At 35.2% G+C, this 25,086-nt stretch overlaps 1 protein-coding gene across 2 annotated transcripts in view; it reads left to right on the top strand.

Annotated features, from left to right (window-relative positions):
• CNTNAP2 (contactin associated protein 2) overlaps positions 1-25,086 on the top strand; it is a 1,715,168-nt gene that overhangs the window by 503,795 nt on the left and 1,186,287 nt on the right. Inside the window, exon 2 of one of the 2 annotated variants that reach the window (XM_045565113.1) lies at positions 19,963-20,073. The exons of the other annotated variant lie outside the window; for it this stretch is intronic. Coding sequence (XP_045421069.1) covers positions 19,963-20,073 — 111 coding nt within the window. The remainder of the gene's footprint in view (positions 1-19,962; positions 20,074-25,086) is intronic. 2 annotated transcript variants of the gene reach the window in all.

Here is a 25,086-nt window from a genome sequence, read left to right as displayed (position 1 = left end):
AAGTTTCCATCTTTTAAGGATATTTATTCTCCTGAATTTATCTCAGCCATCATTTTCCTTTATGATGTTACTTTTAGAATTATCTATAATATGAGAGGTTATGTTAGCAGTGGATAGGATATAGGATAAAATTTCATGTAGATTCAAATACTTGGAATCTTTATGAAAAATCAATCTATAAGAAAATACAAGCTTAATAATTTCTAGGTATATATGTGAGAAAATACTAGTTACTTCTACATTTATTGATTCTTTGTGGGCATGTAGATAAGTTCTTTACAGGCAGATGTAGCTCAAGAGAAGCTAGTGGTGTAGTGATTGGTTTTCCAGCTTTCAATCAAGGCACAAACTTTATTCTCTCTGAAGTTTAATGCCCCATATTTTAATGTTCTCTTTTGTTTCTCCCAACCTCACCACTCATGAAAGCTTGCATTCAAAGTCTTCATTCTCAAAAGCTGATAACACCTTCAAATGCTATTTCTCTTAGAGACAGTTTAATTCTAGTAGGTATCAAATTGAAGGAAAATGGATTAAATTCTGAGACAAATAGATGTGTTAACATGTATAGGTAAATCTGCAATAAACAAAGAAACAACATAAGGTAAAACATTTTCCCCTCCAAGAGAAAAAAGAAAGTTAAATTTATTTTGATTCATCTTTCATTGCAATTTTTGCTATCCTTGGAAATAGAACAAAAACACGTGTCAGCTGACTACCATTAAACTCACACACACCCTAGTGTAGCTTTTATCCAATGAGAAAGAAAATTAAATAATGTAGGTTGTTAGTTTCTTTTTTACTGTGTCTAGCTGGACACAATAGTAATACTGACCTTGACTGTGACCTCTCTGTGTGATAGTTCTATTGCTGTGCCATAGAGTCAAACAGTATCTCTGCAGCAGTTTTCAGAATTCTTAGATAAAAAATGCAGCAGGTGTTGACAGGGGTAAGGAAAGAGAGGCTATTTATTCTGCCCCTGTAGTTTTGGATGGAAAGAAATGCTTTTTAGGTGATCTGTTTCTAAGAAGTGCAATTTTCAGGAAACCACATACCGTATTCTCAAAACTATTTTCCTTTTTCTCCCTTAAAATGTACTCTAATCATCTCAAAGTAAAAGATTATTCTTAATAAAAAAAAATGCTGCTGTTCACATTAAGTTTGCTTCAAGTCCAAAAGAAAACCTGCTTTAAATTTCTCAAAGACCTTACCTCCCCTATATTTGGGTTATATGCCCAATTTATAGAAGGAGTAAACCCCAGAATACAGTCTTTGGTGTGTAGTATATTGGGAACAAGAGAATGTAATGGGATTGAACTCAGGTTCCTGGTGTTTGTGCTAGTTGAAGATGTAATTAGAGTTTGTGTCTGTGAGCCCACAATCTTCTATCCTAAGAGACAGAAATAAACAAACGTGTAACCATCCAGCAAACATATATCTAGCACAGGTGGTGTCAAAGACTTTACTGGGCATAAAAACAGATGACTCAGACACAGTAGAGAAGGTCTGTAATCTGTATGAAATTATATTCTCAACAGGAATAAACTCTGAAGCATATGTGTGAATATATGTGCTCTTTTAAATCCAGGAAAAATATTTCCCACATTGCCAATTGTGCCACTAAAAAATAAATTGTTATTGGTGTACAGTGTCATTTTAAGATATTAGAAAACTCAAAGAAGGAACATTGCTCTGCCATGAATAAATGATGTTTATACTTCTCTTCCTAAACTGCTGTGGTCTCCTCCAGGGTAATTTGTCAAGTGCATTTTGATATTATGTTCCAAATAACAGTAGCCAATAAGTGGAACTTAGAAAAATATATCAACGTGCATATTCTTACGTTCTGAACACTAAGAAATATGGAATGTCAAGTGATGAACTAATAGCAAACAAATAATTCAAATATCTTTAGGTTTAGCTTGTGACACACAGTTGGAAAGTGTTGTGAAGAAAATGTAACAGCGTACAGAATGAGTCTGTAAACTGATTTATTGAAGCATTAAAATAATACAGTGCTATTTATAGGACTCTCTGTCATAGATGTTCCTGCAGTTACTATGGAAGAAAGTCTTTGCCTGTGGGGTCTCCAGTGACGATGAGCTGCTTTGACTCTATAATGGGTTTAATTTGCCTATGATAGTGCATTTCCTAAAATAGAATATACTTAAGATTAAAAATGATTATGAATAAAAAGTGCACAACTAGCTAGAGGAATTTTCTAGACTTCATTGATTGACATGTACTTTTACTGAGTTAAACAACAACATGAACCTCTAGAATGTAAGTGGAGTTTTTATGAAGATAAAAACAAAAATAGGAGAAAAGAATATTTTGATCTACCCCATCAGTTCACATGAAGGTATACAAGAAATAATGAAATATTTTCAGCTACCTACAAAAATTATGTATTTTATATACTTATTAGTTTCTCATAGTCTTACCATGAATTCATGGTAAGAAATCTGAAAAATTAAATGGTTATCTCTGATTTTGTTGAAGACATTAGTGAAAGCAGCTAATATTTCCATATGACTTTACAGTTAAAAAGCATTTTCTTTTATATAATTCCAGTGAACTCTCCATTAGCATAGTGGTATAATTGATAATATTATTTTCTAGACGAAATTTGTTCTACACACAGGTACCCGTATCACTTTTTTTTGCAATATTTATGTCTGTTACAATTCTTTATACTATATAGCAGGTATCTTTTTATGTTTATATTTCTTTCTGGACTTCAAATCTCATCCACCAAGAGATATTTATTATCTGTTCGGCTCCCCATTTCCCAGATTCCATCCATAAACATACGCCTCTATTGATGCTTAGTAAGATTTTATTAACTTTGATTACATTACTGTTTTAACAAAGCTAAAACTGAGGCCCTAAGGTGTTAAGAGATGCACTCAAAAATGCATAATAACCAGTGGTATACCATGATGCAATTCTATATCTTCTAATTCTGAATGCTAGGTCTTTGTAAGATTTTTATCTTCTATTTTCCCCTATTCTTAGCATATTTGAAATTACAGGGCTAAAAAGTAAGGGGCATTATAGTGAGTACAAAAATATTATTAAATAGTACTAAAATTTGTTTTACAACATATATATGTATAATTTTCAGAACTGTTTCCTAAATATAGATCACAGGGCACTGTCTAGTGATTATTTCTGATCCTCTGCTCAGCATTTCAGAATGCAATAGAATAAAGTTATCATAAAGCAAAATTCCTTCAAGGATAAGTAATAAAAAGTTTCTTAATGTGAACATTTTGAGTCAGTAATTCAGATACCTCTGAATATCTATCTATAATGAAAAAGAACAATTTGATGATATAACCTGACAATAAGCCACTTGTGCTGTAGAGGTACAAGTAAATGGATGACAATTTCTTGAATATCTGGATATGTTCAAATGAGCAGAGTTGGCAGCGTGTCCTAGGCTTTACTGACAAAGGAATGCAGTGTCATTATCTATTACTTTGATGATTTATCTAGATCATAGTAAGTGCTTTAAGCCTAGAAAGAAGGAAAAGAGCAAAAGAAATTTTCTTTCAGTGTTTTGCTGTAAATCCATACTCGCATTAAGAGGTCTGTTTTTTTACTGTCTTTGGATAAGTTTAATTACTTTATATGAGTAAGAAATAATTGAGTAAGCACCTTTGTGATAGTAAAGGATAGGCTAGCTTTTAAAATGGTGTGCTTTCATGAACATCTGTTGACATTACAGAATCTGGAAATGTTAGCCATTAAAGGAACCCTGAGGATTTGATGTCCATTATTCTTACTTTATAGATAGGGAAACTGAGATTGAACATCAGTGTGTGACTTGATCAAGAGAGTGGGCAACTGAATAGAAACTAGAACTTGAGTTTTCTACATTCAGGTTCAGAGGCCATCTTCCATAGAAATGTAGGTGTCAGAAAACAATGAGGTTGTTTCCATGACACTGCATCCATCTCTCCATCATGATGATCATGAATATACATGTCTCATTTATTTTTCACTGCTGTGGCTCTATTTCTTATTTCAAAATGTAAAACCAACAACTCTCTTCATGTATTGGTAGCTGCATGAACTTTAGCAATGCAGAGCTCGGTGGATTTGGGCTATCTCCATTTCCTATTTATTTCTGATTACATTGTTTTATCAAGATGCATTTCTTTTCCCATCTGGAATTCATTCTCTGGGAATCACCCTCTCTAAGGAAGCTTAAAAACCAAACAGTGTTTATTTTTTTTATAACTTTGCTTGCACTTTTATTCTGTAATTCTTCTGTTCAGAAATCTTTAATTGTTCCCAATTCCCTTCTAGATGAGCTTGCAAATTCTGTGCTTAGCTTTCAAGGCTCAGCACACTACCTAATTTTTAATCTATTTCTCTCTCTCTCTCTCTCTCTTTTTTTTTTTTTTTTGTTTTTTTACCACTTTCCAAAATCCACCTGGCATATTGATAAAACTTAGTTTTTGTAGCCTGCAAATTAGTCTCATTTCTGAATCTTTGCTTATGTTTTCCCTTTCATCCTGTTCACAGAAGGTGTAAGTTCTCCTTTTAATTATGAAAAACTTTAGAGACCATAGTGCTTCACTTCCCACGCACACCTGGCTGTGTGAAGAACCACAGACACTGAAGAGGTTGTCCCGGACTGTACTCAATAGTCTTGCAGTCGGGCTGAGCCTTTGATCTCTGGGTTCTGGTCCCGGTTTGCTGGCCCACAACTGGCTTCCTTTTTGATCCTTTCTTCCTGACCCAAACATTCTGGAGTTGACTCTCTCATGTCCTTGCCTATTTAAGACCAGAGTTGAGCTTCAGTTCCTGTTGGCTTATCTCAAAAACCTCCAGCTGACAAGCCCAATCCATTGTTAAACTCATGACTGGGAATAGTTGCAAAAAGCACTTAATTTTCTGACTTCAGTTCCGTCTAAAATGAGTGTGCACCCACAAGTGTGTACTTGAGATGACATTTTGTTTATGTTTTCTTTTAGATGGGTGTGGTTTTTGACTTTTCATAGAATCCTTCTGAAAAAAATTATTTAGAAATTAAGCATTATCAAAAATATATATCAAAGCAAGAAACTTTCTTTGGAATACAATACACTCCTGGGAATCAATATAACATGCTTTTACCTTTAGATTAGCCCCACATTCCCAGGGCATTTCTTTAGTGGTGAAGTGCAGAACTCTTCATTTAAGGGGCCTGACTTTGAAAGGAAGGGTCAGCAGTGGCATAAAAAGTATTTCTTCCTAAAATAAGGGAAATGTATGTGTGCTTAAAAACAGAGGCATTAGAAAGGGAAGATCAAAAGGTTATATGAAAGAGAAAATGCTGAAAGGAAGGCTGTCAGAAGTGAGAAATGAACAGACATTAGTACACAGCTATCTTTCTTGTCTGGTTCACCTCTTTAAAAAAAAAAAAGGAAGGTTCTGAGTTTACAGAACACCCAGTAATGGAGCTATCATTGCTGGAGAAACTGTAACAACAAAGTTTCACGATAAGAGAAATAATGTTTAACAATGTAATATAGAAATTTAAAATTAAGCCCTGGATAGTTTTGTCTGAAAGAAGACCAGTGAGAATCTTAAAAGTCTGAGGGATGTTTTACAGGTGTTTCAGCCTTTGCTTTCTATTTTCTAGTTAAGCAAACTTTATTATTTCAATCAATGAATTACAGGATCAGTGATTGGTAATTTTAGTCAAAACCACAATTGAGTGTGAAGATAGAATCTTGGCATATGTTCTTAAATGAGTCAAGCATCCTGTTTTAATAAACGATTAAACCAGATGGGTTCAATATCATATTTTATAGTCGTTGATCAGTGAATGGCTCTATACTCTATTCAGGCATCCATATTATAAGAGATCTCAGCAATTTTTGTCTCTCGTGTCTCTGTTACCTCTAACATCTGGTTGAAAAAAAACCAAGTTCCAAAATACATTTTGCATCTTTCTCCTCTAGTTCCCACTGCCACTGGCTTCATTCACTTTCATGTCACTTAAAGTTTACACGGCTGCATAATCTTCTTGTTTCTAGAGCACACCTCCAACTGTGACTCACCTACCTGGCTGCCAAAGTTATCTTTCTTCTTAAATATAGATACAATCACAGAATATAATCCACATTTACATGGCATTGACAAGCCTGTAAAGTCTTAAGTAAAAGATACCTGGCTTCAAACATAACAGGTATCCAATAGGTATGTGTTGAAAGAATAAGTGAGAATATGCAAAATAGGAACAAATGAATAAGATTATTTACAGTTTACCCTCAGCATCCCTTTTCAGATCATCTCTTCTGTAAACCCAATGATTGCCACCCTCTGTACCATCCACTATTTATTCATTCTGGGCACCCCTCACCATCCTATATGCTGAGTATAGAGAAACAAAGAGACTGTCCCGGGATCTATGCTAATGGGGTTGACAACTCTTGGTAGAGTCAGGTTTTCAACAAGTGAATACACAGATGAGTACACAATTACTAGTTGTCATAATTTCTACCAAAAAAAGGAAGTGGGTTCTCTGAAAAGAGATGGAGGTAGACTAAATTTAGTGTAAGGGGTGGCGAAGGCAGGAAAGGTCTCTCCTCCTGGCATTTGGTTTAAGACATGATCAGTTATCCAAGAGAAAATTGGGAAAAGAGCACTGTGGGCAGCCAGAACAAATTTGTAAGGCTTTTGGGGGTTTTTTGGTTGTTTTTAAAGATTGTTTTTGTCTTATTCTTCATGAAGATGGTGTACATTGCCATATTTACAACTTTTTGTGATATTGATTCTATTACCTGGAATGCTCTTCTCGGCCATTTTCCATGTAGTGAATTTTTTTTTTATCCTCTCATGTTTTTTTTAAATATTAAAACTTCAAACTGCCCTTATCCCTTCAGGCAGAGCTCATCTTACCTCTTCCCTTTATTCAACAGTCATTCCAATAACTATCGTCCCATTGGCCATAGTTAGCTGTGTACTTTCTTTTTCTGCTAGAAGACAAACCCTCATGCAAGGAGACACAACTTCTTTTATTTTACCCAATACCAGGTCCTCTGTGTTGTTGAAGGCACTTTGGGGAAAATCAAATCAGATTCTTGGGAGACACAGGGAAATATTTTTCAAGTTGTTTCTTTAAAAGATAGTGTGTGACTCAAAATCTAAATAAATTCAAAAATGACATGGGTAAATGAACAAATGCTAGATTAACAGAAATTAAACTAATGATATGTGAAGATGAAGTTATACCCAGGGGATAAAATATTCTCCCACTTGTTTTCCCTATAAATATTGGAGACAGAAAGTTTATTTGAATTAGTTAGAATTATAACCCTTAATGGCAGCCCTTGTTAATATTAATAGAATGATTTCTAGGTTTTAAAAAACACTGCTTGCATTAAACTTCTGCTTCCTTTATGGTAACCTTGGTAAAATACCACATTTTCTCTTGTCATGAAATCCCATTGTTTGAACGTTACTGGAGCCCAATGCCTTGCAATCCTCCGCAAAGCCCTGCAGTGTTGCCTCGAGTCCAGCCCTCTGCTGTCTCTTTCACCTCTTTCCTTATCCTTTGACCACATTCTGCTCCTGCTTCATCCTCACTAGCCTCTGTGAGTCCTTGAGCAACCCTGCTGCTTGCTTTTGCTCCTGGGCCTTCTCACTCGGGTTTGTTTTTCTAGCATTACTGTGTTCCACAGATATCAGATAACCCTATGACTTGTTCTCTCTTCTCCATGAGGTTTCTGCTAAAAATAATACCTTATCCACGAAGACTTCTTGAACCTCTAATTTAAAGGGCATATATCCACCCACCCAAACCCCTCATCTTCCTTTATTGCTCTGTTTTCCCCATAACTATTATCATCATCTGAAATACTGTGTATTTTTTATTATTTATTATAATAGAAAACTCTGTGTTTTTCACTCTTGTACCCTGACTGTAGGCACTCAATAAATAATCATTGAATGAATAAATGAATGCATAACATACTTGCACTCAGCATCACTTGGCAGTTATCTTTAATACTATTTATTTTTATAACGTGAAATTAATATATGGTAATCGAAGAACATTTCAAAACTGTAGAAAACAGAGAGGAAAATAAATGTAAATAATTACCTAATAACCATTATAACATCATGGTTAACATGTTGGCTTTCATACTCTTTCAGTCATTTTTTTCATGTATAGATATGTTTCATAAAATTAGGATTATATCATAAATACTGATCATATAACTATTATTTAACCTAAAATGCCATAAATATTTGCCAATTAATTGGACGTTCTTCTACAGCTTCAGTCTTAGTGACTCTATAGGGCTCTAGTGTTCACTTTGTCCCTACTGAATGCATGATCTCCTCTGAAGTGACTTAAGCCAGGCTGGAGGATGCTTATTGGTAGCATTTAATCAGTTATTGGAAGATAAAAGTGGGTTGACTAGTCTAGGAAATAGACTTGGCTGCAAATAAATACATTACTTTCTATTGTTAAATGCTATCTTTTCAATTGACCAGTTAATGAAACTAGAAAGTCAAAAAATACATTTACCAAAGGACCACTAAATTGCAATCCAAATGGGTCCTGTCCATAAGGAGACTGTCAGTGAAAACCTTAAGAGTACTCAAGTTCGTTTAGTCATATTACAGTTGACCTTGACAGTCTTCAAATTACTAGTTTAATAAAAGTTCTAGGTAGCTCTGCCTTCGTATGAGATTGTAGGACTTGAGCTTTTTTAAAAAAGAAGACTATTGTCACTACTGTTTTAGAAGTTAAAACTTCTGCCTGGTTTATGGGTGTTAATTTGCTTTTTGAATGCCATTTTCTTTTGTGCATGAAATAATAGGAATTAAAATTTCAATTTTTTTCCAGATGACACAGATAAAAATTGATTTGTATTACATCATATTGTAGAATTTATTTCCGTTAAATTAGAAGATCAACTTAGAGGAGACAAAAGCTTAGCTTACTTTTTTAAAAAGCCTCACAAACCTATCTCATATCTAGTATATAACAGTTCAGTAGATAATTTAAAACTGATTCATCTGTTATACCATCTGTCAGAAATATGCTGCAGCTGTTAAATGTCCAGCAAAATTTGAACTACGTCTCAAAGTAATTTGCCCTTGGTACATGCAGACCAGACAATTTCCTACTTGATTTACAACCATGATTCTTGCAAACATGACTGATTTTTCTAGCTATACTACTTTTATTCCACTTTTCTTTTGAACATAGATAAACCAACAAAAGGAAAATGGACCAACAAAAATGAAAATGAAAGAAATTTGAACTGATTTTTAAAATCATAATATTGAATTTATTCATTGCCATAAGCTACTATACTGATTGTGTTCAATATTTTTCAAAATACATGAAGATTTCCTACTTGTGCTGCACCCTCTGGATATTGGGAATGTAAAGAAGTTCCCTTTCTCAAGAAGGGATCATCAGCAAGGAAATTGATACATAAACAAATATTGATCACAATAGATTTTCAATGATACAGAATGAAAACATTGTATTAGAAACACCAAAGTCTCACCTTCTTTTGAAGACCAAAAAGAGATGTAAAAGAATAGCTTGAATTCTCACAAAACTCGTTTGCTGGAGCCAAAATATTTTAAAAGTTTTAGAGGTATATATTGATGATTTAGACAAACCCTCTGTGTAATTCAAAGGTTCCAAAATACAAGTCATTTTAAGTTGGTAAAGATCAGAAAGATAACCTTTCTTATGTGTGTGGGATATAGTGAAGATGATCTGTGTATAACATCATGGGATGAAGCCATCTCTGTTTTGCAATGCAGATTTTAAAATGCAAAATAAAAAAAAAAATCTGTTAAGAGCTAAACAGATGAAATAAATACATCTTAGTAGCCCAAAACTAGGAACTATTTTGCCTTGCTTGCTTTTTGATGGATTTATTGCTTATCATTGTCAGTAATTCATTGGTTCAACAACGTTTTACAAAGTTTGTATTCATGTGAAGTTCTTAAGGCTCCAAGAATACAGGGTCAGGCAGTAAGATACCTGCGTTACTCTCATTGTATTTATAATACAGTTAACAAGAAAAGTAATAAATGAGTTAAAAAAAAAAAGATAATTTCAAATTGTGATTGGTGCTGTGAATAAAATAAGATAGTGTGATAGAATAGCAAGTGATGCCTGAAGAGTATGCGGGTGGAAGTTGTGTTGGTTAGTTTATTTTGTTTTTTTTTTTTTGTTTGTTTTTTTGCAGTTTGATCTCCCCCCCCCCCAGCATATTACCAGGGTACAAATGATTAGGTTACATATATTGCTTTTGCTTCACCCAAGTCAGAGTTTCAAGCATGTCAATCCCCCAGATGGTGCACACCACACCCATTAGGTGTGAATGTATCCATCCCCTCCTCCACTCCCACCTGCCCAACACCAGATGAATGTTGCTACTTGATCAGTTAATACCAATTTGATGGTGAGTACATGTGGTGCTTGTTTTTCCATTCTTGTGATACTTCACTTAGTAGAATGGGTTCCAGTTCTATCTAGGATAATACAAGAGGTGCTAGATCACCATTGTTTTTTGTGGCTGAGTAGAACTCCATGGTATATATATACACGACATTTTATAAATCCACTCATGTACTGATGGCCACTTGGGTTGTTTCCACATCTTTGCAATTGTGAATTGTGCTGCCATAAACATTCTAGTGCAAATGTCTTTTTTATAGAATGTCTTTTTTTCCTTTGAGTAGATGCCCAGTAATGGGATTGCTGGATCGAATGGCAGTTCTACTTGTAGTTCTTTGAGGTATCTCTATATTGCTTTCCACAGAGGTTGAACTAGTTTGCAGTCCCACCAGCATTGTATGAGTGTTCCTCTCTCTCCACATCCATGCCAACATTTATTGTTTTGAGACGTTTTGATAAAGGCCATTCTCACTGGAGTTTAAGTGATACCTCATTGTGGTTTTGATTTGCATTTCCCTGATGATTACAGATGTTGAGCATTTTTTCATGTTTGTTGGCCTTTAGTCTGTCATCTTTTGAAAAGTTTCTGTTCATATCCTTTGAGAACCAGTCAGAAATGGAGAAGGTGCTGTTGGAGTCAGGGTCAGAATGGAAAGAAGCCAACCCCTTTAGACCCGGTGAAGAGAATTCTAGCTGGAAATCAGGGAGGGTGGAAAGGCCCTTTAGCAAGACTGTGCTTGGTGTGTCTGAAAAAGCTAGAAGAGAGAGAATCTAGAGCGTAGTGGCCCAGAGGAGAAGTGAAAGGAAATGGCACCAGCGATATCCTCAAGGCTAGACCGACTCAGGCCTGGTGGAGCTTGGATTTCATACTAAAAAAGAAGAAAAGCCATTGGAAAGTTTTCAGAGAATGGAATTAATGTGATCTTGATTTTTAAAGAATTTATCTGGCAATTATGAAGAAAATGGATTATAAGGAAATAAAGATTGAAGCAGGAAAGGACCTGATAAATAGTTACTGATTTAATATGAATAAATGAAATGAAGTTGATGTACTTTGCTGAGTGTATTCACTGTAGGCATGTCAATTAAATGGCTGATTATGTATCGGTGGCTCTGAGAACATGTATTTAAAACTGTAGGAAACTATTCTTTCTAGTTAAAGGATGTGAGTCTGATGTGGCACAGAAAATGGTGAAACTGCTGCATTATTTTATAGGGTATCACTTGAAGTCAATTGTTGGAACCCAAACAAAAGGTAGTGAGAACAATTTGTTGGTTTATTATTAGGAGATCTGTGTAGCCCATAGACCCAATGCAACATATGTGAATTTTATCTGAAGGGATTATAGAGACAGTGTTTCCTTGTAGTCTAGACCTCAAAAGCTTAGGCCTTATAATAGTAACTTGGGTTTTGTCTCAACTCCTACCCTTTATCTCTGAGATCTTGAGCTTCCTCATCTGTAAAATAGTAATAATACCTATCTCAAAGGATTACTATACTAACTTCATGAGATAATCCACTCAAAATATTTTATTGCCTCTTGTGTAAGTATTCAATGAATAATTGCTATTGTTATCCATTGACTTGCTGATTTTAGTTTAATAACCTTTGGTGTCTGGCCATTCATGGTGGTCCAAATTACAAGGGTTGAGACGGAAGGTGAAAAGGCTACCTCAGTCAGGCTCATGGCTACTGTAACAGGAGCACTTTGAGCTTTTCTCATTAAACATAAAAGGGACAAAAGGGTAAATGAAGTCACCTATATCTGGTAGGAAACAAGAAAGATTCGGTGAGAAGAAAAAAGGGGGGAGTATGAATTTCTTTTTTTTACTTGGAACTTTTCACTGCATATCAGATAAGTTATGTTTACTTTGGTTAATTTAATTCCGGTTTCATTATCTTTAGCGTTTTCCTAAATTAGCACTTGATGACAAACTCATTGTACTTCTGTTCATGGCCACTGTCCCAGATAAGTCCTTTTGTGGGGAAGGTAAACAAAACAAAGTTAATTTTCTCGTAGACTGTATGGAAAAATAATTACTTCTCAATGAAATTATATAATTTCTTTTACTAATGATCTAATACTCTTACATTTCCTGTGCAAAGCAAGTTAACTCTACCACTCAGAACTGAATATAAATAAAAGAAATATCTCTATATAAAATGAAATACATAAAACGAGGCAATTTCTGTATGAGAATTTTCTATGGTAGATCAGTGAGTAAGAAAGTATGTTAACGATCACATTATGAATGCTCATGTTTGTTTAGTTGTGTGTATATATATCTGTTAAATGTTTCATGGGTATTTATGTATCTATGAAGACCAGTAACATTGATTACCTCTATTGATTATGAGGGTTCTTTCTTTCTGTGTATAAGATTTTAAAGGATCAGGAGTAAAACGGATCTTGTTACCAATGACAAATAATAGGCCAGGGAAGTTGGAGCAAGAGATACACAAAGCAATGTCTGAACCATAAAAATGGGAGGAGAATATGATGTAAATGAAGATATATAACCTAGGAAATTGAGTAGGAGTCAGTGGCATCTTTGCCCCAAGAAGGAGCAAACATTTTTATATTAATAGTATACTTCTATTATATAACACTGATTATTTTTTAACCGTTTATTTTCTATTTTGATTTAAAAATCTAGAAGGATCGATTCAAAACTGCAAAAGAACTTTTGAAATCATGGAAAAACTAAAGAGACTATGAGTGAGATAGGATTAAATAAATTACCCAACTATATGTTCCTAGGAATACAATCTATATATTTTTTTAAGTTTGAGAATATTACAGGGGTACACATGTTTTGATTACATAATTTGCTTTTGTACAATTTGAGTCAAAGTTTTAAGTGTGCCCTTCACCCAGTTAGTGTACTTTGTACCCGTTAGGTGTGAATTTACCCTTCTCCACTTCCCCCCTTCCCCTCTCCCACCTACTTGATTTCCGTTGAGTTTTATTTCCATATGTGCACGAGTGTTGATCAGTTAGTTCCAATTTCCTACTGAGTACATGTGGGGTTTTTCCGCTCTTGCTATACTTCACTTGGAAGAATGGTCTCCAGTTCCATCCAGGTTGTTACAAAAGATAGTAGATCTTTTGATTCTAAGGACCAGATGTTGCCTCAAAGTCATGACTATCCTCCCAGAAATATTTATTAGACAATGTTGAGTTAAAAAAATTGGGCTTCAGCTATGTTAAAAAATTAAAAGAAATATTGGAAGAGAATGTCATATTCTATTTCCCGTACTTTCCATATGTTATTAAAGAAGAATACAATACTTGAAAATCAGGTGATATAAATTAAATTTAAACAAAATTTGTGTTCCAGACATGATTATACTCTTTGCACAAAGAGAAGGGATTTGGGTATGGGAGTTCTACACATGACATAATGAAATGATCAAAATTTGTTCTTGTGTTTTAATAGACTGCTAAAGTTCTGAAGTGAAAAAATACGGTGCCTATTTTAGTAATGTTCCTCGAGAAAGAGAGACAAAGCACCAAGCTTCTAAATGTATCACAACAAAATACTACCACAACCAGCTGCCAGAGTTTACGGGAGTAAAAATAGTGGGTGTGCTACAGCTATGAAGAAACAGATTGTGAACTCCTTTCTTTTCTTTTCTTCCCTCCCTCTCTCCCTTTCTCTCTCTCTCTCTCTCTCTCTCTCTCTCTTTCTCTCTGAAAAAGAACTGAGAAAAACAGGAAATCATAATCTTGAGAAAAAAGTCTTTGTCATATATATGTGCTAGATCCTATAAAAGTCTTCTCTTGGCCAAGGGGATGCTGCTAATAATTTAAAGACCTTGAAGGGGGTACATTAATCTCAGTAATTACTCAGGAAATACCTGGGTCATGACCTCAGTTACCTTTTCATTCAAATCCTGAAATTATCCATTAGGCTAGATAAGAAATACCACTTTATTTGCCCAAGGGGTTTCCCACTGCCTTAGAAGCAGTGTAACCACAAGCATGGTCTGTCTAGGCAATCAGGCAAAGGGTCCCAGGGGAATATGATAACAAGCAGTAGTCTGGACACAGTAAATGTCAGGTAAATGTACAGGCAGGTGCATAGGCAGGTCAGTGAATAAAATAATTAGCAACAGTGAGGAACACGGGTGAGCAGATAGCATAGGGAAGTTCAGGAGCAGAAGGTAAGATGAAGTCCTGGAGCACTGAGATTGGATACCAGACATCTGGGGAAACAAGAGACCTCTTGGAGGAGCTGGCATAATACCCAGGGAGGCAGAGAAGAGAATTAGCACAACTGTTCACCTGGTAATTCAAGGTAGTTTTGGTCATAAGGAGCAAGGTAAGAGCATATTGATTGCAAGCAGAATGTGAGTTTATGGGGAGGTCTGGCAGAGGCCTCTCAAGTTTCTCCTGACTATGGAGAGGAACAGTCATAAAACCTGAGGCAGGTGAGCACACAAGTATAGGTAAAGTAGCTCTAGCTTCAGAAGGTAGGACTTGAATATGTACATAGGACATAAGGAGACCACTGAGTGATGCATTCAGTTGAGAATGTATCTTTCACAGTGGCTTTTTTGCTAATATACAAACGAGGATGTTATTGTTAGAATTTCTGTCCAGATAGCCCTGTTTTATTCTGGAGTCCTCTGTGGTTTTTAATTGTTTTTCTGTATTAGGCTTATGTTACCAAATGGGTGACATAAAACAAATATTTTAAGTGTTATAGCTTCAAAAAATACAGTTTCGTGAAAAAGTTCCATTATTTTTAATCAGAGATACATTCAAATGCTGTACTTTGATTTCAGTTTCATGTGTTCTGAAGTCCTTTGACCTTGCAAATTCCTGCCCATAACCATTGCCAGTAGCCCAGCCTCTCAGCCATGCTCTTTTAGGTAAAGGGCAACAGCCATTTCATCTCTATTTGCCAATAATTTCCTCTGTTCCAGCTTCAGTTAGTGCAGACTCCTTATAGCTAGTCTGCCTTCCTGATTGACTGAAATTATGTGAAAATAAAACTCAAGGCCCATCTGCTCCTCTAGTTTTCATCCAAGATTCCCTGGAAGGGAAGTACATTGGAGACCAAATATTTGCCATAGCTGTGTGTGGCTGTAGATTTGGAAGACATCCCAGTATGGAAAAATACAATGCTAAATAATACTAAATTTTTTCAATGTTAGTCTCTCTCTCTCTCTCTCTCTCCACTTTCTCTGTCTCTCTCTCTCTTTCTCTTCCCCTCTCTTCCTTTCTCCTCTTTCTCTGTCTCCCCATACCTCTTTCCTTTACCACTCTATAAAAATTCGAACTTTCTCTAGGGATTTTCCTGATGCCCTACTATTTAATGTCTGCAGAATATTGAGTGAGATACATGGTCAAGCGCAACCAGCACGCTGACTCTTTAGAACGTGTAATGTGTAATAACCATTATTACAGTTGGAAATAAAAATGGATAGTCCATCATTATAGTCAGTATGGCAATATGTGCAGGCATAGAGTGCTGCTACAGCCATCTCTGGGAAATTTCATACCCATCGCGGCCTCTGTCATGTTGATTAAGCTGTTCCCTCTTTCTAGAATGTTTTTAACCCTCTTTCTCTACCTATCTGTAGCCTCTCATTTCTTCAGGTTCCATTCATTATTTACACATTTACATTATTTACATTACATATAGCTGACACCATAAGCGATGACTTGGGGTTGGAAACTTTTTCTGTAAAAGGTCAGATAGTAAATATTTTAGTTTTGACGGCCATATGGTGTCTATTGCAACATTCTGCTGTTGAGTGGAAGCAGCCATGGGTGATACACTAATGAATGAGTGTGAGTGTAACTGAGCTCCAATAAAACTTCACTTATAAAAGCAACTGCGAGCTGGGTTTGGCCTGCAGATCATAGCTGGCTGACTTTTGTGCTTGATGTTTCTTAAAGTGTTCAGAGCTTGAGAGAAACTTAGCTAAATTTCTTCATATTACGTGTGTCATCTGTAGGAAAGGGTTAATTGACATGTTCAAGGGCACATATTTATAATGGACCAGGTCTAACAAGCAACTCACCTGAACAACAGCCCTGCATTTTAAAGTTTTTACTTGAAGTATTTGATTATGTTCTATTTGGCATTGAATTATGAACTTTTTTACTATTTTCTTGTTTCATGTTTAATTTTTGTAAATTCATCTGTTATTGCTATTCGTGGAGAAATGGTTCACATATGTTTTGTTTTCATTGTCCAAAGAGGTTAGAGCAGTATAATGCATAGAGTAAGATATCAATAAATATTTGTGATTAATGTCCTCCAAAATAAAATACAGTATTTGTAGCCTTTTTCATATTTAATTTTATGATTATAGATTATATTTCAATTTAGAAGAATATGAGGTTGCCAAAGCTTAAATTCTGATAATTTATAGTCACCTTTTAAAAAAATAAATAATATCTCATTTTCTCTTCTCTGTTGATCCCAATTTTATTGTCATTATTGTTATTCTAATAATTATATAATTTTCAAAACTTATTTTAATTTTTCAAATTTGAAAATTTATTTTCAATTGATTTTTAAAATTGGCAAAAAAATTGAAATCTGGTATTAAGATAATCAATTTGTTACAGAAATCAATCATTTTTAAATGTAATAGGGTAAACTATCTTAAGGTTTTATAAACACTATATTTAAATTCTAAATTAGCTAATGGATCGTTTGATTAATCATTTCCAACTTCATTTTAATTACTTCCACTGCAACAATATATGTGCATTGAATATATACTTTTAGGAAATGTGACATTTATTATTTTAAACCATTCCAGTTGAGTAGGTTTAGACTAGAAAGTTTCTCCCAGCATGATCCTGCTGATTTCTAACATGGCTCCCCTCATTTTCTCACTACTCAGGTGGTAGCTGGTCCAGGAGGTTTTCCTTGACAGGGCAGCGCCAAACCACAACACTCTCCACCTCCACCCACTCCCAAACTCCCTGTCCCTTGTCTCATAGTTAAGGTGCCTCTGTAGTATTCCTCACCACACCATACTGTAAATTTACATGGTTATTCTTAGTATGTTTCTCCTCACTCAAACGTAAGCTCCACAAGGGCAGGACATGATCCATTTCATCTGCTGCACTTCAGTGCTGGGCACAGCGCAGGCATGCAATGCACATTTGAAAGAATGGAAGGAAAATGAATGGATATTAGCACATTCTTAATAGAATGAGAGCGTTAGAAATAAGACCAGTTAAATGCAGAATTTATGTCAAAAATTGTACTCAAAAGAATAACATAGGAAAATCAAGGTTGTATATTTGTGCTTATTTGCAGCTAAACAGAAAAGTGCCTTTTATAAATGAATGTGAAATCCTTCACTTTCGACTATGGTGTTGTGAACTGGTACTTTTAAAACATATTTTATGTTTATCTTTTTGTTCTTTTTACATTTAACTTTCTGGGGGATATATTCATACACACATGCCATATTTCCCAGAGGTACTTGCAATATAACTAAGAAAAATAAGAAATATAATAATATTATATGAAGATGAATTTGTTCATATAACTTCCAATTTGTACTTACTTGAGTTGTAAGATAATAAATAATAATTCATTGTTCCAATATCATGGGGGACTTAGCTCCACTTAGGTGAATTTTCAAGAAAATAAGTTTATTATTTCTATTAAAGTTGTTTTCTTTTTATAAATTTCTGAGAGAGAAATAATCTAGAATATGTACAGCAACATTTTTTTTTGTTTTATTAAAGTTCTGAGAATATGTAAACATTTTGGGGGAATTTAAGACCACCTCTCTAAAAATTAAGGTTGTACCATGTTGTACTTTGGTGTACCATGCTTCTATACTCTTTGAGATTTGTTGAGCTTGGTTGGTTATGTTTTTTATTCATTCATTCTACAAATGTTTTTAGAGCTTGTGCCAAGTGCCAGGTATTGTTCAAATCACTGCAGAGTAAGCATTAAGCAAACTGTCAATAAACTGTATTCCCATGAAGCTTACAGTCTAGTGGGAGAGAGAGGCAGCCAAACAATTAAATAAGTGAAAACATAGCATGTCCGGGGGTGCTAAGTGCTATGAAGGAGAATAAGGCAGCTGTGGGTACAGAGACTCACAGCAGCGGAATGCGCTTTCAGCCGGGTGGACTAGCAGAGCCCGTCTGCAGTGGTGATGATGATGTTGAGCAGAGACCTGGGAGTAGAGAGGAAAGAGCCTTGTAGTACTTGGGAAAGAAAATGCCAAGGCAGCAGCAGGAGCAGGCTTGCCCTTGAAGGAAGGAGGAGGAGGCCATGGTGGATGGACAGAAATGGACAGGACACGGGAAAGAGATGGGAACAGCGTGGTAGCCGCTGTAGGCTTTGAACAGTATTCCAAGTTGAGATCAGAAGTCAGGAGATATTTTGAGTACGGCAGCCACATTTCTGTTTTCATTTTAAAAAGTGTCTCCTTGGCTACTATGTGTAGTAGGACCATGGAGGAACCAGGGAAGACCCAGCACGACTACTCAGTCTTTTACAACAGTCATCACTGGAAGCTGCATGGGCCAAGTCTGTAGCTGTTGAGGTGAGAAGGGTGGTAGGATTTGGAAAGTTCCAGTTTGAGAAGACAAATCCCTCAACGCCATCTCCCAGAGAGGGTGGGGAGGATGAGAAGAGATCCAAAAGTTGAGTCCCAGTCACTTTAACATTAGGGACATTTGGACATTAGGAAAATGAGAAAGATCCATCAAAGGAATCAGAGAACAAGCAGCTAGTGAGGAAAGAGAGAAAAAAATGTTAATGACATTATAAAAGCCAAGTGCAGAAGGTGTTACAAATAGAATTGAGGTATTGCCTGGTTCCAATGCAGTTGATTGGTTGAGTATAATGGGAACTGATTAATTTTTCAGATGGTGATATTAAATACTTTGCAAGCTGGCATGTATTCTGTGTTCTCCCTTACTGACACCTGTTTCTTTTTTTTTTTTTTTTCAATTGTAGTAAGGACTCTTAGTATGAGATTTACCCTCTTAACTGATTTTTAAGTGTACAATATATTAAAAGTGTACACATTAAAATGTGTTGTACACATTAGGTGTACAACAGATACAATATTGGATATCAGATCTCCAGATAACTGAAATTTTATACATGTTGGTTAGCAACTCCCCATTTTTTATGTTTAAACTTTGGTAAGATTCCTTCTTGTCTTGCCTCCTCCAATCTCAATGTTTCTAATCCTCTATCCCTATAATGTATAAATACGGAACATTTCCAGATGCCAGATACCAAAGCTTGCTATGAAAACAAGTTGAGTTTTAATCGTGATTCTTAGATAACAGGTCTGAGTTGGGGTCCTTTGGAATAATGCACTTAGCTATAGTTATACTCAAGAAAATCAAAAGGTTGTTTAAACTGCTTCCATGATTTACTATAATTAGCGTAATAGAGTTGCCTAAATTCAGATCATTTAGTAAATGTTTTAAGAGTTTTAAAGTTTGTACTATGTTCAATAATTATTTTAATCAACACCAATCAATATTAAAGATATTTATCTAATCTCTTTTCAGAAAAATGTGATGAACCTCTGGTCTCTGGACTGTCCCACGTGGCTTTCAGCAGCTCTTCCTCCATGTCGGGCAGCTATTCTCCTGGCTACGCCAAGATAAACAAGCGAGGAGGTAAGGAAAATTGTGATTTCTTTGTCAATATGTGTGTTAGGTAAGAATGTATTATATTTATGACTACATTTTAAAAGTACATATTATCACAGAACAGATGCTAACAGGCACCCAAAATTATTTTTGCCACTTCTGTTGAAAGATCCCTAGATACTATAAACCTCTCGTGTAGTTTCTGTTGGAGAATAATATAGGAAAATTTAGGCTGGAAGTGAGAGATGGTAAGTCACAGTGGAAGAAATTTTGGAGTTGTCTGTGGTGATAAATTTCAAATGGCACAAATGTTCTGAGTTTAAGAGAATTCTAGTTACTTAGAAAATCATTTAGAAAGAAGTAAAAAAAAAAATTGACTCAACATGTATACAATGTATGAAGCAGAGCATTTTGTATTTATTGCGTTTTTTCTTTTTATCATGAGCTTAGTTCCTATTGAAAATGAAAAATGAAAAAATATGACCCTTTGCAAGTTTTCCTCCAGTGCTTAGAATTTAGCTTTGTTATAAAAACTGTACAAATATTAAACATGTGCAGCTACAACCTGAGTTTGAAATTTTGAAGTCATTATATTCATCAGTAAATGGAAATTTCAAAGTTGACAGCAATTCACTGAGAGTAAAAGAACATAATTCAGGACAGAAACATAAAACTCTTCTGCTTCAAAGGAACATTGATATAAATATCAATGAATGGCAACTTAAAAGGGGGAGAGACAATATTTTCTTAGATAAGTATGAATCTACCAACAAAGCCCATGATTTTTATCCAGTAAAACAGAAATGATGGTTGCCAGGGGCTGGGATAGGGAGGGAGAAGAAATGGGGAGATGTTGGTCAAAAGTTAAAATTCCTCAGTTAGGATAAATAAGTTCTGGAGATTTATCGTATAGCATGGTCACTATAGTTAATAATAATGTATACCTGAAAATTGCTAAAAGAGCAGATCTTAAATATTGTTACAACAAAAAAATAGCTATGTAAGGTGATAGATATGTTAATTATCTGGAGTTAATTATTTCACACTGTATACATACACCAAAACATCATGTTGCACACTGTAAATGTCCAGATTTTTTACTTGTCAGTTATACTTAGTAAAGTTGGGGAAAAACAGGGAATACTAAATCTTAAAATAATCTCAAATGACAGCCAATTCAAGAAATAACAAATAAAAGGGAATGACTGAAGGAAGGGAGGAAGGAAGAAGAAAGGACCAAAAACAAGAAAAGGTGAAAAGATAGAGCAGGAGGAAACCCAAGAGGAAGAAAAATAAAAAAGGAAGAGGAGAAGAAAGAAAATATCGCATCAGAAAAGAAAGAAGTGTCAGAGAGATTTAGAAAAACTAAAATGGAGAAGAAAATAGATAAGAAAAAGCTGGAATAATGTACGCAGAATAATCCAAGAAACTCACAGAAGTGTGAAGAGGTCTCAGTCAGTAAAAAGACGTAGTGGAAGACACAGACACACAGGAAAGGGACATAACTAACAAAATATAGTTTGATTTAAGATAGTATTAATTAGTTCATCTTTTTATAGCTTGATATTCATCAGGCTATGGGCATGAAAGAGTTGCTGAGTTACTATAATTATCAAAAATTCTACTTAAAGATGTGAAAGTAATGAAATTTTTAATTTATTCCTCTTCCATAAAAGTCATTGGAAACAACAACAAAATGAATATAGGTAGAAAAACAGGAGATGAAGAACTGGCCATACCCAAATAATAATTATGATACAGACTTGCCCAGTACCAGGGGATCTGGAACAAACTATAAAAGAGAAAAGAGATACCACATATTCCTAGATGGCAAGAAGATGTAATGTTCCCTAAAAGAAGTGCCGTGATACTGAGAGCTACAGCCACTGTGAGGACTGGAAGAGAACAGGGGTCGGAAAATGTTACTTTAGAAAGTTTTGAGAGAAAATATAACAAGAATATGACTTGCCTAGTGAATTTGGGCAAATCAGGTTATGTTAAGTGTACAGCACTTTAGGCATGCAAATGACACAATGTAGCCAGCAATTAGATCATTGAAAGTTAACTATGAAGAAACCACAGCCAAATGAATGGTGCTCAGCGAGGAACCCTTTTCTATGTAACACCACGACTAAACGATTTAGGAGCTGTAGTTGCAGGACAGAATGTAAATGTTACAGGTGCAAAAATGTGAAAATATCAAATTTTGGGAATTAGGTTTTTTTGTTTCTAACCTTTCAGAGCAGGAGGCCACGAGATATTGAAACTTGAGATGCAAGTTTATTTTGTCTTTGATTTTCTTGGAATGAATACCTCTTATGAGGAAACAATAGATTTTTGTTCTCATTTAATTCTAGTAAAGTTATTTTTTATGTCTTATACAAAGTATACAAGAGGCCACTTATCATTTAGAGCTACTTATCTATTCATATATGTAGAGTGAGATATCTGAAATTAGACTTCTAAAATATTAACATTTTTTTCAAACCTGGGTGGTGGGAATTGAGGAATATCATGTCTTTATAGTAATTTTATCTGTAGTTTATAGAATATATATCTTTACATAGATGATAGATAGAATATATTTCCTAAAAACATATTTCAAAGGCAAAAACCTATGAAGCAAAAGTCATGGTTTCTTATCTGTTTGACCTGCAGTTTCTCTCTCTTTGACTATTGATATAACGCATTGTCATGCATTTGGATGAAATGATCATATTGGGGGGGAGAAGGTGCTGTGTATCCTGTAATACAGGTTTTGACTTCACTGAGGTCCATTTTGTCAACATTTGTTATGCAGGGAGCTTCAGTTATTTACTTTTTTGCTCCCAAAGACCACTTTGCTTGCTGGTGGTATGATGGGCATAAGGGCATATAACTCGTTCTCCCCACCCCTCCCATACCGTTTCCCTAATTGTTTTGAACTGTAAGCTAACTAGCTCTATCTCCACCCTCGTGCTTTTCTGGCTTTGCTTGTACAGACCAGACACACCTGGGGCCAGCCCTAACCCTATTCAGCCTCATCAGTGTGAGTTAAGGGAGCTAGCCTCAGACAAAAGGGTTATATTCTCTGGAAGAAAAATTAAAAAGAGAGTCACATATAGTCATCTTCACAAACAAAACATTTCACCAGAAAGTTCATATGCAAATGTCTGTGGGAGAGGAGCCACCAAGGGTGAAATGCATGCTAAGATATATGTGGCTAATAATCTGAATTGACAAAAAAATAGATTTTTTTAGTATGGAATGACATTATATATTCAAAAGACAGATAAAGGCAGTAGAAATTAGTTCCAAACGGGGGTGGGGGGACATGCAAGGGAAGCGGAGAATCCTGGAGATATATTTTCTTAATTCACAAATTGCCTGAGTTATCTGATACATGGATTACATAAGCATCTGAAAGTGAGAAGATCATATAGGAATACAGAAAAGTATAAGAAAGTAACATTGTATAATAATTATGCGAATGCAGAAAGAACCATTCAGTTAAGCATTATGTTGATAACCATTGGCTTCAAGTTTTGTTATTTACTTAAATGGTATTCCTCAAATGCATTTTGGAAAGAGAGTATATAAATACATAGAGAAGCAGAGTTATAAATGCAAATACACATTCAGATGACAGATTGTCAGGCATTTATAAAATTGAGTTGGGTCCCTGCAAACCAAATCCGTCTGCTACAACCTTGATGTCAGGGACCAGTACATGACAAACCTGGGGGGAAATGTGACATTTAAATGAAAAATCCATGTGTAAGTCCATTAACATCATGTCTTTTGGAGCCCAATTTTTTGTTGTTATTTTGTAACAACGCTTTATTCCTGTGATCTCTATTCTGGTTCATCTCCACATTCCTAACACCTTGAAGTATTTCTAGTATTGTGTCATTCTGAGTCAGTGGCAATTAGCTGTATTACTCTTTCCGAGGTTAGCACAAATATTAAACCTTTGAGAGTTTTGTACAAAGTATCCACTACCTTACATTTATATAGCATGATACAAATTATAAAATGCTTTCATAACTAAACCCTTAATCTTCATAACAACCTTGTTAGAAAGAATGACAAACGAGAGATGCCAGTCAATTCTTCTGCCAAACTTTTGACCTTTTATTTCAAATGCCTTTCCTAGAAATCATCCTTTTTCTACTGCCAGAAGGACAGCCATTCTACCCCATGGTCCTTTTTTCCCTCCACTAGACACAGATAATTAGAGAAAACACCTGATCTAAAGTGATGCTGTTAGAATCTCTCTGGCTTGTTGGCTAGGTGACATAGATTTGGGATTGGAGAGGACTATTGGGAAAACTACAACAGGCCACGTGTAAAGAGGACAATGAGAGAAAAGTGAAGCAGGTGCAGTAGAAGAAGTGAAGGCACAGACCACGGGGACCTAAATGGAGTGGGAAGGATAGAGTCACTGGCTTCATTCTTGGTCTCCTTCAGGTCTCTCCTTCCAGTGCGCCATGATCTCTTCATGCACTTCCACTTGACTCTCTGAGACATCCCTTTCTATTTCTAATAATCACCTTCTCTTGGCTGAGTTCATTTGAGTACGTTTTTTCTTCCTAGTTACTTAAAAAACCTCCTGATTAAAAAAAAAAGTTATTATCACCTCCATTTTACAGGTTAAAATAAATAAATAAACCAAAGAATACATTAACTGAGTGTCTGCACTTTCGATTCTAAAATGGCATAGCTAGGGAGCAATGGGCAGGGACAGGGACACAAATCCATGTCTTGTACTCAAACCCAACACTCTTCGTATTAGATTATACCTGATGAAGCAATATCAGTACTGACTTTTTGAATTAGCTCAAAGATAGAATTGAGGATGAATAAGGTTGAAGGTTTTAGTCAAGTTTGATTTATGCTCATACAGCTAGAAAAACCCAATTGTGAAATCTCAGAGTTTCTTAATAAATGTAGAGCTTGAATAATTTTCTTTCTTTTTACCTTCCTGCCACCCACATTTACTTAGTATCTCCTTCAATGTTTGCTGCACTCTCAGAGACATTTTCTTTTAGATTTGCTTCT

Source organism: Lemur catta, chromosome 11, assembly GCF_020740605.2.
Source record: "Lemur catta isolate mLemCat1 chromosome 11, mLemCat1.pri, whole genome shotgun sequence".
Lineage (NCBI taxonomy): Eukaryota > Metazoa > Chordata > Mammalia > Primates > Lemuridae > Lemur > Lemur catta.
Note: the sequence above shows the minus strand (reverse complement) of the source record. Positions and strands in the feature narration are given on the sequence as shown.